Here is a 15,628-nt window from a genome sequence, read left to right on the forward strand (position 1 = left end):
GAATTCTAAATCTCAGCCTACCAAGTAATGGTGATACCAGAAAACTACATAAGCCTTTGGGTTTCTTTTTTTAATCAAAAACCAATTCACGTATTTGAAAATCTGCTATCAGCACCTAAAATTATGATGTACAAAAGAAAAATTAATAAAGCTAAAATTAGATCTATTTCATCCACCCATAACCAAGCTTACCCCTCACGTCTTTTTGCTCAGTACCCACAGGCTGTGCTCGTTCTCACACCAACTATGTCAGTACCAACGTTATTTACCCCCATGGAAGTTGGTGTAGCAAATTTCATTCAAAAATAATTTTAAAACGAAGAAATTTGGCCGTTAAATAAGAAAAACTCACATTATTAGGCTCACTGTGATTATATCCCACACTCACCTTTCTAAGAAAGGCAATAGTAGAAATAATGAAAAAATTAAAAAGGCAAAAATAAAAGTAACAGTGCAAAGTGAGCAAAATCCATAAATGCAAAGTAAAGCAGGCACAGGTGAATCCCTTCCAAGCTTTCCTTCCTTTCACCTTTAATTCAGTCAATCATTCAATAATGAGTTTCAGGAGGTGGGCGGTGGAGGCGGGAAGGAGTGGGAGTTTGGGGTTAGCAGATGCAAACTATTATATACAGGATGAATAAACAACAAGATCCTACTGTAGAGCACAGGGAACTATATTCAATATCCTGGGCCAAACCATAATGGAAAAGAATACGAAAAAGGATGTATATGTGTATAACTGAGTCACTTCGCTGTACAGCAGAAATTAACACAACATTGTAAATCAACTCGACTTCAATAAAATAAATTTTAAAAAAGAAAAAAATAATGAGTGTCTACTAAATGCCAGACACCGAGCGGGTCGCGTGGATACACAAACAACTAGAACAACACAAGAAGTCAGTGATTTTCTGTGGGAAAATCTACGTGATGGGCTGCACCGCCTTAGAGGACAACAGACTCTTCTCCAACTCGGTGTTTTAAAGGAAAAGAAACAAAGCCGAAAAGCTTGGGAAAATATTAATGACGTCACTTCGGGCATCAATTGGAAAGACTAATTACACTAATTGACAGAAGCGGGTCCTGGTATCAAGACACCGCGGCCGTCGGTGAGCTCACCGCGCGGCCCGCGCCTCACTGGGGTCGGGTCTGAGCTACAGGGCTGGGAGTTCGGGGGACGCGCTCAGGACCACTGCACCTGGGGCCCTCGCTGGGCAGGTACTGGACCCGAACCTGGGGCCGCCCCGCTCTCCGGCACCTGCCCCTCAGAGCCGGGGGGCCGCCCGCAAGGTCACCCCGGGCAAACGACAACTCCCTCCCGCGCGAGGCGGGCTCGCCGCCCGGACCCCCACGACCCCGCCCGGGTCCCGCGGGCCGCTCACCCGGCGCTCGCCGGACAGGTCCAAGCGGCGGCCCTGGGGCTGGACGTTGAAGGCGGCGCCCACCGGGGACCAGCTGGTGCTGACCCACCGGCCCCGGAGCCCGGCCCCGAGGCCGCCCAGCCGCCGGGCGCACAGCATTGCGCCGCTGCAGCCGCTCCGCGCCGCGAGGGCCCACGAAACCGGACTCCTGTACCCAGCCCGCAGCTCCGCCGGAGAGCGCGCCGCGTCTCCACGGCAGCGCCCGCCTCCCACGTGACCCCGCGCTTCCGGGAAGGGCAGGAGGCCGCGGGGCCAGCGCACATCGGCGTCCCCAGGGCCAGAGCGTCGCCCGCCGCTTTCCCAGGCCGCCGCGTCTAGCGCCCCCGCGCGCCTGGAGGGGGAACCGCAGGACGCCCCGCCCTCCCACGTGGCCGGGCGGGTGGCAGGGTCTGCGCGGCGCCGAGCCTCACACCCGCTGCCGGGAACACACGTGGGCGGCAGGCCGACCGCTGCCCGGCACCCTGAACCGAGACCCGTCGCCCTCCGTAGGCCTCCGCTCCAGGAGGGTGCGAGACTCAAGGCACTGCGCCCGCACGTCCCAGCCCTGCAGCCAGAGCTGTCGGTGGACCTCCATCCATCGACTGTAAACTCGCAGTGATCGATAACATAATCGACAACGCAGCTTGTTGGGGGGTGGAATCTGCCAAGCTGCAGTCACCGACGGAGGGAGTACGGGGGCGGGAGGGCAGCGGCGGAGAGGGTGAGGGATGGGGCCGGGGGGCGCCCTCCCGGTGTCCGCGAGCGGAGGCTGTGCAGCGCTCGGAGCATCCCCTGTACGGCCCGTGAGGATGACCCTGTTGGAGGACAGCGCGGAGGCTGCTGCTGGGCCTCGGCTTCGGGTGGAACCGGACGCCCCTTATCCAGTCCCCCAGCGCCCGGCGCGCAGGGCATTGCGTGCCGTGCCGAAGGATGCTTCGTGTCCCTGTACCAAGGACCAGCGCCAACGGAACCTTGTATCTCACCTGAATGCGTGGGCCTGAGGTAGAGTCTGCTCCTGGGAACACCTGTTGGATGTGAGCAGCCCCGGAACCTTCTCTGAAGTTCCAGAGAGCCAGAAGCGAGGGCCAACTGGGGCGGGCTTCTAACCCGCCCCTTTCCGTCCTCACAACAATTTACTGTTAAATGGAGTTTGTTTTCAGAGTAGCCTGGTGGGGAGAAAAAGCCCCAGTGATAAAAAGAGAACAATGAAAATTTAGTAAAGGCGAGTGCCAGGGTGCGCTTACACAAGTCTCTACAGCTTAACTAGAAATTCTGCGTTCGTTTGTGTACATACGGTAAGTCGTGATTTCATCTTCTGCTGACTTTTTCATCAGATTCCAAATTATTTAAAATCCCCAAAGTCCTAACTCCGTGGCGATTAATTAGCGCATCGTCTGTGGCTGGTTGGTCCTTGGGGACAGCCACCCCACATCGCAGGCCTGCGCGGCAGGCCCTTACACAGATGTCAAATCTGCCATGTAAAAATATTCATCAATATATGTGACAAAACTACTTTATCATATTTTTTTAAAAGGAGTTTCAAATCTAAGAGCTTTTCTTTAGCCCAGAATGGTTCCTAACCATTTTTAATGCAAACAATTGAAGCGTAAAAACACCCTCAAAGGATGCTGGCTTGTGCTACGTTAACGAGGTGTCTTGTGTCTCAGGGAGCCTGGCGTAGTTAGACTTGTAAAAACTGCAGACCAGATCCACAGACAGCAGATGAGAGATCATTCCAAATGGCAGATCAGACACCTCCCCAATCAACTTATCCTTTTGAAGTTCTTTATAACATGTTTTACATTTCATCTTATACATGTGCCCTGCAAAAAAAAAAAGAATTTTATGAAAGCTTGTATCCAATATTCTGGTCATAAACTGTACTTTTTTCCTTTATGCCTATCTCACCTATAAAGTTCTGACCCTAATTAGAAGGGAGTTAGTACACGAATTGTTTGGTCCATAACAACACCAGACTTAACACTGGGGAAAAACAGCTCGGCTTATTGCAATTGAAAGAAGCCAAAGCATAAGGACACTCTGGCTCAATAAAGAAAATGATCAGTCCCTACAGCTGGGCCAACGTTAGGGCGCCAAGGCAAGTGGGGGACTTGGGGTGTCTCACATGCTTCACCCGAGTCCTGGCTCTGTTCTAGAAGAAACATACATTAAGGAAAGCCAATAAAATACCTATAAACAGAAATGATTTCCACATATACCCAAAGTTTTCCAAAACCAAGTAATTTTTCACCTTTTCATCTATAGCAGTGCTGACTGCTTATAATGATAATTCAGAAAATTCCCATTTTCCCAAGGAATGAAGATACTGTCACAACTGCGCTGACTTGGCTGACGTGTGGAGAGAACGGCCGTAAGTCCGTCAGAGTCCCAGGCTGTGATCTGCAAGATGCTGTCGCTTGACCATGCACGGGGCTTGTCTCCTCTTGCTTCTTCATTGGTTGCTCTCAGCTGATGGAAAAGTGTATGGAGTTAGCGTAAGCATAGTTAACGCTTCCAGAATTTTAGGAGGGGATTATTCGCTGGACCACAGGGCAGTTCCCCTCTAGATTACTTAAATCACCTAGTACAGTGTAAATGCTATGTCAGCAGTTTCCAGGTTGGCAAATTCAAGTTTTGCTTTTTGGAACTTCCTGATTTTTTTTGTTTTCCAAATATTTTCCAACCATGGTTGGTTGAATCTGCAGATACGGAACTGTGGATACGGAGGGAAACTAAAACAGAGTCAAGTTTGGCAAGCAGTTTACTAACAACTGTTTGTTGAGTTGAATGGTGATGAAAACCCAAGATAGAAAGTGAGCAGAGTGCCCTGCAGTTTCCCGGGCTGTGCCACTGTCACCAGCCCAAACTCTTATTAGTCACAGAGGGAATAAACACTTCCTTTTCTTTCCCTGTAATGTCCTCAGGAATTCAGATGGGAGATACATCATCACACGGCTCGTTCGAGCACTAAAATGATATCAAAACACTCCCCACAAGGAACGCCTGAGCAAAGGATTCTTCAGATCACGGGAATGATGGAAAATATCAAATACACTGTAATAAACAGAGCAGGTATTTTTACATTTACTCTTGGAAGGATAGCGAGTTCTATAGACTCAGTTTTAGGAATAACTTTCCTACTTTCACCTTTTCATGGTTATGACAGTGGTGATACAATTAACGTGGTAAAACCATCAAATAATGTCTTCACCAAGCTGATTCGGGCGGATGGAGAGACAGAGTCAGAACCGCTCCCCGCCCCCCGACCCATCACGCGCTGCTGAACAGGAGGAAGCCCGTGAACGTGGTGTCGTCGTCCTCATCCGCAAACAGGCCGTTGAACCTCTCCCCTCCCGTCACCTGCAACCACACCTCGTCCCCGAGCTTCAGCTGCAGGACGATGCCGCCGGACGCCTGGTCCTCGGAGCTCATGTAACCGTCCTTGGTGTGCAGGACTTTTACCCCGTTTTTGACCAAAGACACCTGGACGTTCCTGGAGAAAACGGTGATGTGGTAGGTGAAGTAATAGGCGCCGGCGACGTGGCAGGCGAATTTCCCCGTGGCCACGCTGTAGTGGCCAAACTCGTTGAACAGGATCCTGTCGAACTTGATGGGCGCGTCTGACGGAGGGAACTTGCTCAGCACCGTGAGCCCCACGGTGAAGGCGCTTTTGGGCAAGACTGGCGTCTCCCCAATTTTCCCTTTTTCTCCTCGATCCCCCTTCCAGCCTCTCATTCCCCGGGCTCCGGGCTCACCCTGGGGCCCCAGGGGGCCGGCATCTCCCCTGGGACCCGGCTTTCCGGTGGGGCCCACGGGCCCAGGTACACCAGTTGGGCCCGAAGGTCCAGTGCTGCCCTTTGGCCCTTCTGGGCCAACGGGACCCACGTCGCCCTTCTCCCCCTTCTGCCCTTGGGCGCCGGTCTCTCCTCTGAGGCCTTTCTCTCCCATGGGGCCCACAAGTCCCTTTGGCCCGTGTTTCCCTGGGGGGCCTCTTGAGCCCTGATCACCTTTGACGCCCTTTGCTTCAACGTTTCCATCGGCTCCTGGGTAGGACAAGAAAGAACGGAGGAAGAGACGATTTGTGAAACTTTGCTTGTGAAAACAACTTTGGTTTTTCTATTATTGAGCAAGTGAATGAGATAAGGCAGTGCACAGTTCCAGCATGTGCTCAGGGTTTGAAAGTTAAGTTACTCCTAAACTGTGCAGGTGCACAAAACACCCTTTGACTCTACTATGTCAGCATCGGGGCTCACGTTAGAAATGACAGTTATTTGGGACTTCCCTGGAGGCCCGGTGGTTAAGAGTCTGCGATTCCAATGCAGGGGGCGCGGGTTCAATCCCTGGTTGGGGAACTAAGATCCTGCATGCCGAGCGACACGGCCAAAAACAAAAGAAAGAAATGACAGCTCTCTGCCCGTCCCTAAGGGGACGCATCTTTGGAAGAGGGAAGAAGGCAGACAGCAGAGTCACCAGGGCTGCTTTGGTAGCTGACAGCGCAGCCCCGATGACGTGACGCCCCCCGAGAAGCCCCTCACTGGAGTCAGGTGGTCCTGGGTGGGCGCTCACTGCTCGCCGCGTCTGCCGGCCTGTGCACCGCGCCAGGTGCGTGGCGCTGTCGTGGTTCCGCCTTCCCCCCTCCCTGGCGCCTCCCGCTTCCCACGCCCTGACTGGACAGCCGTGGTCCGAGCTCCGGCTCTGGAGTGAGACGCCAGGATCCAGCCCAGTCTCCACTGCTTATGCACAAGCTGATTCCCCAGCTGCACCTGGTTCCTCACCTGCACGGCTGGGATAATAAAGTGCCTCCTTTATAGGCTGTTGTATTAAGTGAGTCAACACAAGGAAGGCACTTAGAACGACCCAGTGGGGCGAGAACACTGTTCGCGTTGCCGTGGTAACCATCCTCCCTCCCCCTCGGGCGACAGCTGCCAGCATCCTCCCTGCCTCCAGGGCCCGGCTCAAGGGCCACCTTCTGCTGCAGTGCCACCCCGGGCGCTGAGTCAGAATCCAGCGTCCCTCCTCAGGGCCCAGCGCTAAATCAGGCTTCAGCAAACCATGGAGCGCGGGCCATGTCCAGCCTCTGCCTGTTTTTGACAGCCCGCAAGCTAAGAACAGTTGACGCTTTTAAATGGTCACAAATCATGTTCTGAGATTCGTGACAATTATGTAAAATTCAGGTTTCACTGGAACGCAGCCCCACTTCCTAAGGCATCCTCTAGGCAGCTTGTCCCTATGACGGCAGAGCTGAGTAGCTGGGACCGAGACCCCGTGGCCCGCAAAGCTGAAAATATTTACTATCTGGCCCTTTATGGAAAGTGTGCCCATCTCTGCAGTGAACCCTGAGCTTCTGGAGGAAGGACCGTGTGGCCTTTATCGCTGGAGCATCCTTGAAGCCTCGTAAGGGACTTGTCCTTGGTAAGCACTTAATAATTCCTATCCTATCATTGACGGCTCCGGCTGCGGACACAGCAGGATGGAAGGCCATCTCTGACCTGGTTCTCCTTTCTCTCCGGTCATCCCGTCCTTCCCTGGGCCACCAGGATGTCCTGGTTCGCCTGATGGAAAATGAGAAAATAGGCAGAAGTTAAAATTCTAGCTCCAGTTTCCCTCGATGTGGGTCCCAGTCAGCGACGGAGGGTCCCAGGGAGCCCCAGCCTGACCCGCACACCCCACCCCTCACAGACCTGCGGGGGGAGGGCAGGCAGGCAAGCAGCAAGGGTGCTGAGTGCGCCAAGAAGCGGGTCGTGCAGTGGACTGGTGGGCTTCCCAAGCAGCCAGCTCGGATGATCACGACTGCATGTTTCTCACGTGACAAGGACTTGGGGGGGTGGATTTGTCATTTGTGCTCCTTTTCCATCACTCTGTGGGGGGTGGAGTGCAAGTACTAGCCTCCTATGAAAGTGCAGATGACCACGGTTACACCACACTACTTGGCATGGGAGAGAGGTTCCAGAAGGATCTCTCTAGCGCCTTACAGTGGTCAAGGTGCTGTGGAGACCCACTGGGACATCAGGCCATGAGGTTCTGCTGCACCCAGGAGTCCTGATGCTCAGAACAGGCTGCCCTGGACACCAGCATCCTATGTTATGTCCACACACGTATGTTTGTAAGCTATGTACAGGTAATGTTCTAAAAACATGTTCATTATAAAACATGCACACGGGACTTCCCTGGTGGCACAGTGGTTAAGAATCCGCCTGCCAAGGCAGGGGACACGGGTTCAATCCCTGGTCCGGGACGATCCCACGTGCCGCGGAGCAACGAAGCCTGTGTGCCACAACTACTGAGCCTGCGTTCTAGAGCCCGCGAGCCACAACTACTGAAGCCCACGCGCCTGGAGCCCGTGCTCTGCAACAAGAGAAGCCACCGCAATGAGAAGCCTGAGCACTGCGATGAAGACCCAATGCAACCAAAAAATAAATAAATTAAAAAAATAAAACATACACACAAATACACTTGAAAACGGTAAGACAAAGATTAAGTTAATTTTTAGTGTGAGAAATGTGACATAATATCCTTCTAAGAAACATGCGTGTTGTATATAATCTAAATAAACTATATATGTAGCGTGCAAGTCTTAAGGAAGTAAGTGAAACTTGAAAGAACGGGAACCATGGAGGAAGAAGGAGAGAAAACGAGTAGCGGAGAGGTAGAGAAATTTGGTGTTGGATACAGGAGCATGTCTTCCTTCTCTCTCCATCTATCTTCTTCTGTGTGTACAGAATATGCTATAACGAGCGTTTTAAATTAAACCTCCCAAATTTGGAGATCGACCACCCAGCGCACACATTGCGCCCTTGAGCCGAAGAGAGAGGATGAGCGCCAGACGGGGGCTGTGACCTGGCTCCCACCCGCGCCCTTGGCCTGCAGAAATGTTGCCTCGGCTCTGGAGCAAAGGGGACTCAGACATTTGTAGAGAAAGCGAGGCTGTGAGCCCGCAGTTTGAGTCACGTAGACGGATGCGACACTTCCACCGAGAAGAGTGTAAAGGAGAAGCCGGCGAGGCTCCCCGACGCTGCACAAGCGCTGAGGTTCCCTGGGCGGCGGGCGCCTCCGCGGAGCCGGGTGAGAAAACTGCGGCCGCGGAGAGCACGTGCCCCAGCCCCGGGGATGCAGGCAGCGAGAGCATCGTCCACTCCGAGGGATGATACAGGAGGCCCACAAAGAGCCGCCCAGGAGAAAGGCCAGCATCGGGCCGTCACGCTTGGAGGGCAGCGGAGTCAGCTTCTGACAGCATCATCTGAGCGATGCCTTCCCGTGCTTCTCCCGGCCCAGGCCGCTGGTGGATCCAAGGCGGTCCTCGCAGTGAGAAGGGGCGTGGGAGTGACGGGGGCGGGGTGGGGGGAGGGATCTCAAAGACACAGGGTATCCTGTGCGCGTGTGCGGGCACACGCACGCACGTGTACGCACATGTACACATACATGTACACACGTGGTACCACCGGGCGGATAAGGGATGGATTTCAATAAAATGGAGGGTTTGCCATTCTCTTGGACAGGGCCTTTCACTCACCAGAAATGACGGGCCTAATGCCCCAAAGCGGCGTGGACTTACTGGAGGTGTTGTTATCCGGTAGGAGATCCCAGCGCCGAGTGCAGGGCGGGGCTTGGTGAGAAGGGACACTGCCCCTGGTGACCCTCCGCCCCATCCAGCCCACGCAGTAACCGCTAGACCACAAACGCCCTGAAAACACCTGGAATGTCACACATCTGTGCAGCAGACTTCCCACACTGAGTAATTCTTGTTTCTCCAAATCTTAAAGGCTTTTTCAAAATCCATATTCTAACAGCACTCACTGGCAAAGCATTAATTTCAGTCCATCCTGAAATTGCTTCCTGTGTATTATGCCGTTTTAATATTGCCAGAGGAATATCTAATTCCCTGGTATAATCAAGAAATATCAAGAGGCTTCTCAATGTTTATCATTAAGGTTGGTGAGGCTTCCATACGACGTACCGAGAAAAATGACAGCGCTTGTGTTCACGCTTCTCACCAGTCCTGAAATGCCTTACTTAATTGGTGTGCACCTTCCTATGAGTCTGTGATACCCTTGGGACATCCACAGTCAGGACAAGGGCATGTCAATGAACGTAAATGTAAATTCACCTGCCCACAGTTATAATACTTTCCAGGTTGGGGGGGTAGACGTCTTGACAGATCTGACTGACGTTCATCATTGGTTTTTCCTTCTAATGCACATCTGAAGAATTCACATTAATAGAAATGGCAGCTCTGCCCGTCTCAGGATTCTTTACTGCTTTGCATTATCAAGTTCACCTTCAACCATCAGTTTTTTTGCGGGAGTATTTTCAGCACCCATCTCTTTGTGAGAGTTCAACAGCATAATCTGAGAACCCCCGGTCCAGGCACACTTAGTGCAAAACATCCCAACACGCTGAAGGTCAGTGAACGCGGGAGGGTCCCGGCCAGCCTGCTCACACTGTGGGCCACCACTCTTCCCACGGGACATGGTCCAGGCCTCAAATGACATGTGCGTATCTGCAAACCGACCAAGTGAGGCCATTCACACGGATTCATATAGCAAGCGTTTTAAAACCTCAATTTTTTCTTCACCTAAATTTATCTTTTAAGACGTCACTAGAAGTTTCAATGTTTTCTTCCTGCACCCAGATGGGTCCTCTGCTTACATCTTAGGTGTACAACCCTATGGTCAGACCAGGGCTCAAGAACCCCATTCAGAAATCAAGCCTTACAGGTTTTTGTCATGGAAACCACTCACACATCCTGGCTTTTGGGACTGTCCCTCCCAGAGGCTGGATCCTGTCCCCAAGTCCCCAAACCGTGGAGAGGTCCCGGGACACAGCACAGATACCCGAGGAGCGGCTGTGTGGCTCCAGGACCCTTCCTGTTCTCTGGCGTTCCGCACCGCCTGCCTCACGGCAAGGCCTGCACCGTGCTGGGTGCTCCCTGCCAGAGACCTACCCATCGGATGTCTCTCTAGGACCCGGTGCCAAAGGTCCCTCATACCTGTCGCCTGAGGCAGAAAGATCTATGACATCACAAGCTCCTGGAAACGGCCCTGTAGTATCGGAGATGGTGGCCAGCAGACAGGCAGCCCCACTCAGTGGGAAAGCCCACGAGGACAGGGGTCCTCATGGCTCGTGCTGCCCTGTACCCCACACCCAGTCTGGATCTGGCCGGAGCAGGCTCTCCATCAGTGTCTTCTGGGCAATGGATGGATGGATGGATGGATGGATGGATGGATGGATAGATGGATGGATGGATGGAGAGGGGTGAGCACACAGGCAATGAATGAATGAAGGAGGTGAAAGGAAGGGGGATGAGCGGGGGCAGCTGCAGGCACAGGTGGTGGGTACCTGCGTCCCCCTTGTCGCCCTTTGCTCCATCACGTCCATCTCTCCCGGGCAATCCATTGTGACCTGGGTTCCCGGGGACGCCAGGGTGGCCCTGCCTGCAGGTGTCCTGTGAGCTCACCATCCCTGCGCAGGCCCCGGAGACGAACAAGAGCCACCAGATCCTCATGGCTCAGATGACAGAGCTGAACGGAAAGACAGAAACAGACTGAAGGGAGAATCTCTCATCGCCGGGGCCACGGACAAAGCCTCTGCTCTTTGCAGTGGCCCAGCTTGGACAGCACAGTCAGGGCGGGTCGGGGGGCAGCTGGGAGCAGACTGGCCGCTCACAATCGAAGGACACTGTCCTTGGAAGGACGCGTGTGACTGGGGAGACTCTAATGGTGGGCGATCCGGGAGAGAGCCACGTTCCAAGTCAGGAAACCCCCCGCTGACTGTTTCGCTTTGGGCAAAGAAACTCCAACTGACCGTTTCACTTTGGGCAAACCCCTCCTTGCAGCCAGAGGAGAGATTAATGCTTCCCTCACAGGGCTACTGTAAAAACCAAATCTGAGCACATTGTGCATGAAAGCACATTTTGAACAGTAAAGCAAACATGGAATTAGCATTTGCTCTGGCAATCCCACTTCCGGGTATACACGCAAAAGAACCGAGGGCAGGGACTCCCGCAGATATTTCTACGCCCATGTTCACAGCAGCAATGCTGTCCACAATCGCTAAAAGGTGGAAACAACCCACGTGTCCATTGATGCATGAATGGATAAACAAAATGTGGTCCACCCACATGATGGATAGATACGATTCAGCCTTAAAAAGGAGGGAAATTCTGACACAGGCTACAACATGGGTGAACCTTAAAGACACTGTGCTCAGTGAACTAGGCCAGTCACAAGTGGACAAATGCTGTGTGATTCCACTTACATGAGGTACTGAGAATAGTCAAATTCAGAGACAGAGAGTAGAAAAGTTGGTTCCAGAACCACTGCAATAAGGTGAAGATCAGAAAAAAATTGAGTCACACAAATTTCTTGGTTTCCAGGTCATATCAAAGCTATGTTTATACCATACCGTAGTCTATTAAGTGTGCATGGCCTTATGTGGAAAAACAGTGTACATACCTTAATTTTAAAAATAATTTATTGCTGAAAAATGCTAACCATTGTCTGAGGCTTCAGCAGTAGCAGTAGTAACATCAAAGATCACAGATCATCAGAACGAATGTAATGGTGATGAAAAAGTTTGAAATATTGTGAGAATTACCCAAATGGAACACAGAGCGACGAAGTGAGCAAATGCTCAATGTCGGGTTGCCACAGGTGTTTAGTTTGTGACAAAGCGCGCTGTCTGTGAAGCGCAGTAAAGCAACGTGTGCCTATAAGCAGAGTAACAAAAACTAGAAGCAAATATATCCAAACGCACGCGGCGGCTTTGGAATGGTGAGGCTATGGGAGCTTATCTTTTTTTAAAATGCTTTTTTACAGTGCCTATAAAACTATTTCTACATATACATTTTTAAAACCCAGCTAGACTGTCATCCAGAGGGTCACATCGCCATCATATGGAAGCCTCCATGAGTCTCAGGGTGGAGTTGGATGCAAATAGAAGTATTTGGGGACGGAAGGACAGATGTTTCCCTTTAAAATCACAAACTTACGCCATTTCAGGAAATTGACTTGAGTTTTCTTAGAGCCAAATTCCATAAATAACCTACACCTTCCTCTTCTGTTTAACTCAGAAGTGACTGGTCGTAGTCAAATCTAGCTTGCACAGACCAACCCCTGCAGGGGGTCTAGATTTTTCCCTTTTAATTGTTTCAAAATGTGTTACAATTATTCCAGTAATAAAAAGGATCAGGAGCGCCTATAGGTGTCAAATTGGGATAAACTCCTTTTGCTCTCCAGCCAGAGAAGAGCTGGGGTAAAAGCAAACATCCGTCCTTCTGTGATTCTCTCCCTGGTTCTGCACACTGGACACGGGCGGAGACGTATCACCCCAGGCCCGGCAGGCAGGCAAACTTCAACAAAGGATCATGAATAAAGGAACGTGCTTTGCTCCCGAAGAAGCAGTGAGATAGGCTGTGGCACCATCTCTAAAGAAAACATTTTTAGAAGAAGGACATGACGGTTTGCACAAGGAATAGAGGAGAAATTACATTCACGTGTTATTTTCCAAAATAAAAAGTTACATTTGCGTTTCTCACAAAGCCTCTGGCTGGCTCCTCAGTTTCAATGTTTAATTCCTACTTCTGGTGTTTCTCCAGAGTGCACTGGAGCTAGGACCCCGTCTGTCTCCCATCATTCCCTCCCCGGCTTCCACCTTCCCTCTTGTCTTCTCTGGATCACTGCCCCCCCTGCCCCGCCCCTTCTCCACGCAGCACCTAGACTAGCGTCACTTACAGGTAACAGCTTGTTGAAGACAGCAACTGCATCTTCCTACTTTCTTATTTTCAGCACTCACAGTCAAATATTTGTTGAGTGGTTGAATGAATGAATGACAGTGAATAAATAAATGAATGAATGAATAAATAAATATTATCCTGGTTCCAACCACATGCAAATCTTCACCAGGGAGATGGCTGGATGTTACCATCCAGGTGGCTGGATGTTACCATCATCAGTGGTAACAGAAATGTCGGTTGGCACGTGGCTGCCCACAATAGACTCATTTCCCAGCCACCCCTGCAGCCCAGGTATCGCCGTGAAACTAGATTTTGGCCAGTGGGAAGTGGGTAAAAGTGACACGTGCACCTGATGGGCCAGGACCTTCACGGGAAGGGGTGCGCCCTCCCTCATGAACTGGAGGGCAACACTTTGGGGACAGAGAAATCCTGGTCTCTGATGACAGCGCAGACCAGGCCTGCCCTCCCAGCCCATCTTTGATGTGAGAGAGAAACACACGTGCTGCTAACCTGCCCAAGCCTGTTATTCAGGTTCCCTCCTGGAGCTAACCTCAGTTTTGATGGATGTAAGGCTTCAGCTGTCAAAGGTGTGCGTGCTCATCCAAAGTGAGGAGGGTCTAGCATCTGTAGTCACTCAGCCCAAAAAGTTGCTGAGGACCCACTGGGTCAAAAACCCTTCAGGTGATACATTAAAAATCCCACAGCAGGCCCTGCCTTAGAGCAATAAAGTCCGTGTGAACGCAAAGAGAATGGACACAGTCCTTCTGTTGAATGTCAAGTCAGGGGGAAGGAGGGACCCTGGGAAGCCCCTGTGACCCCACAGACCTGACATACGGAAACGGTTAGGGGCAGAGGGATAGAGACTGCAAATGGCTTTGGAGTCACCGTTTGTTAGACCCAAATAAAATAGGTTCTTACTTCTTATTTCTGGGTTGTTTCTCCTATGCTTGACCTACATTCTCCTTCACGACTGAATTTCTTTCTGAAAGGTTACTCAGGGCCCCTCCTGATTAATTTTCTCCAAGGACATGTCGTCCCTAATTCACGGCCAAGATTAAAGGTTTCTACTCTTCATCATTCTTCCTTGCCCAAATACAAAGATTTAATAAAGACCTGCCAGAGCCCAGCTGAGCAATCTTTACTGGGTCTCCAAACCTCTAGCCTCTAAAGGTTGCAAAAACTGCAAGGAACCCAGCATCCCTCCCAGACGTGACGGTCCAAGAACGTAAATCTCCAAATTGCCTTCAGTGAATACATTTTCTTCCACTTTCTCTATACTTTGTACGTGTGTATTTCTTCTTCAACATATGTTGAAGGCCTTGTTTTAAACTACACTGGGTCAGTTACGATTGCCACGAATATACAAATGTACATGTTAACATTTGTGCAAATTAATCCATGGGCTTCTCTGGAAAGCTCTCCAGAAAGGTCTGCTAATTCTCATGATTTACTCTACGGTTTCATCCCTCCTCGCAGCCAGTCTGCAGAGTTCTAGCAGAAGAACTTCAAAATCTGCTTCTGTCTCTTGTTTAGCCTCTTAAGAATGTATTTCGGAAGTGGCTTAACCCCTTTCCTACCCAAAGCCCTGTAGACAGATACCTACTTAAGCAGGATTATCACACACCAGTAATACAAGAGCTGCTTTAGGACTCTGATGCCTTAAACTGAATTTAAAGAAATTGTTTCCTAAGGCTCTTACCTGAACCCCAGGGCTGCAGGCGGCACGCAGGTGCTATGCAAACAAGGAATCAGGAGCAAACTAAATAAAAATCACACCTTCCTGCCACGCAATTCCCTAGTGGATGGATCTGCAAAACAGCAGGAAGGGGAGGGAACAAGTAAGCACAAGGTGTCCTGGAAGAACTTCAAAAGTTGAGGCAACACTTGAGCCAGGGGCATCTTCCAGCAACACCACTTAGTTCAGCCAATTTAGCTCCTTCTTTCCGTCCTTTTTATTTTATTTTTCGATTTATTTTAATTATTATTTTTAACAACTTTATTGGAGTATAATTGCATTACAATGGTGTGTTAGCTTCTGCTTTGTAACAAAGTAAATCAGCTATACGTATACATACATCCCCATGTCCCCTCCTACCCTCCCTATCCCGCCCCTCTAGGTGGTCACAAAGCACCGAGCTGATCTCCCTGTGCTATGCGGCTGCTTCCCACTCGCTATCTCTTTTACATCTGGTAGTGTATATATGTCCATGCCACTCTCTCACTTCGTCCCAGCTTCCCCTCCCCCTCCCCATGTCCTCAAGTCCATTCTCTACGTCTGCGTCTTTATTCCTGTCCTGCCCCTAGGTTCTTCAGAACCTTTTTTTTTTTTTTTTAGATTCCATATATATGCGTTAACATACGGTATTCGTTTTTCTCTTTCTGACTTACTTCACTTTGTATGACAGACCCTCGGTAGTGAGAGAAGGTGAGGCAGCTTCCAGGTGGGTCTGGAGGGAGAAGTCCCCCCGGCAGGCGCTTCCCCTTAGACTGACGTTTG

General features: G+C 50.9%; 2 protein-coding genes across 2 annotated transcripts in view; both read right to left on the bottom strand.

Moving 5' to 3' along the window:
• Positions 1-1,626, bottom strand: part of MIPEP (mitochondrial intermediate peptidase) — a 133,889-nt gene extending 132,263 nt beyond the window's left edge. Inside the window, exon 1 of the mRNA XM_082859725.1 lies at positions 1,383-1,626. Coding sequence (XP_082715851.1) covers positions 1,383-1,520 — 138 coding nt within the window. The 5' untranslated portion in view covers positions 1,521-1,626. The remainder of the gene's footprint in view (positions 1-1,382) is intronic.
• Positions 1,627-4,670: 3,044 nt separating this feature from the next.
• Positions 4,671-10,902, bottom strand: C1QTNF9 (C1q and TNF related 9; the record flags this gene model as incomplete). Its single annotated transcript, XM_082859157.1, has 3 exons — positions 4,671-5,443; positions 6,890-6,952; positions 10,737-10,902. The coding sequence occupies 3 exons, from the start codon at positions 10,900-10,902 to the stop codon at positions 4,671-4,673; spliced, it is 1,002 nt and encodes a 333-aa protein (XP_082715283.1).
• Between the last annotated feature and the right edge of the window lie 4,726 nt (positions 10,903-15,628).

The sequence above is a fragment of the Leucopleurus acutus genome (assembly GCF_964270905.1).
Source record: "Leucopleurus acutus genome assembly, chromosome: 18".
NCBI lineage: Eukaryota > Metazoa > Chordata > Mammalia > Artiodactyla > Delphinidae > Leucopleurus > Leucopleurus acutus.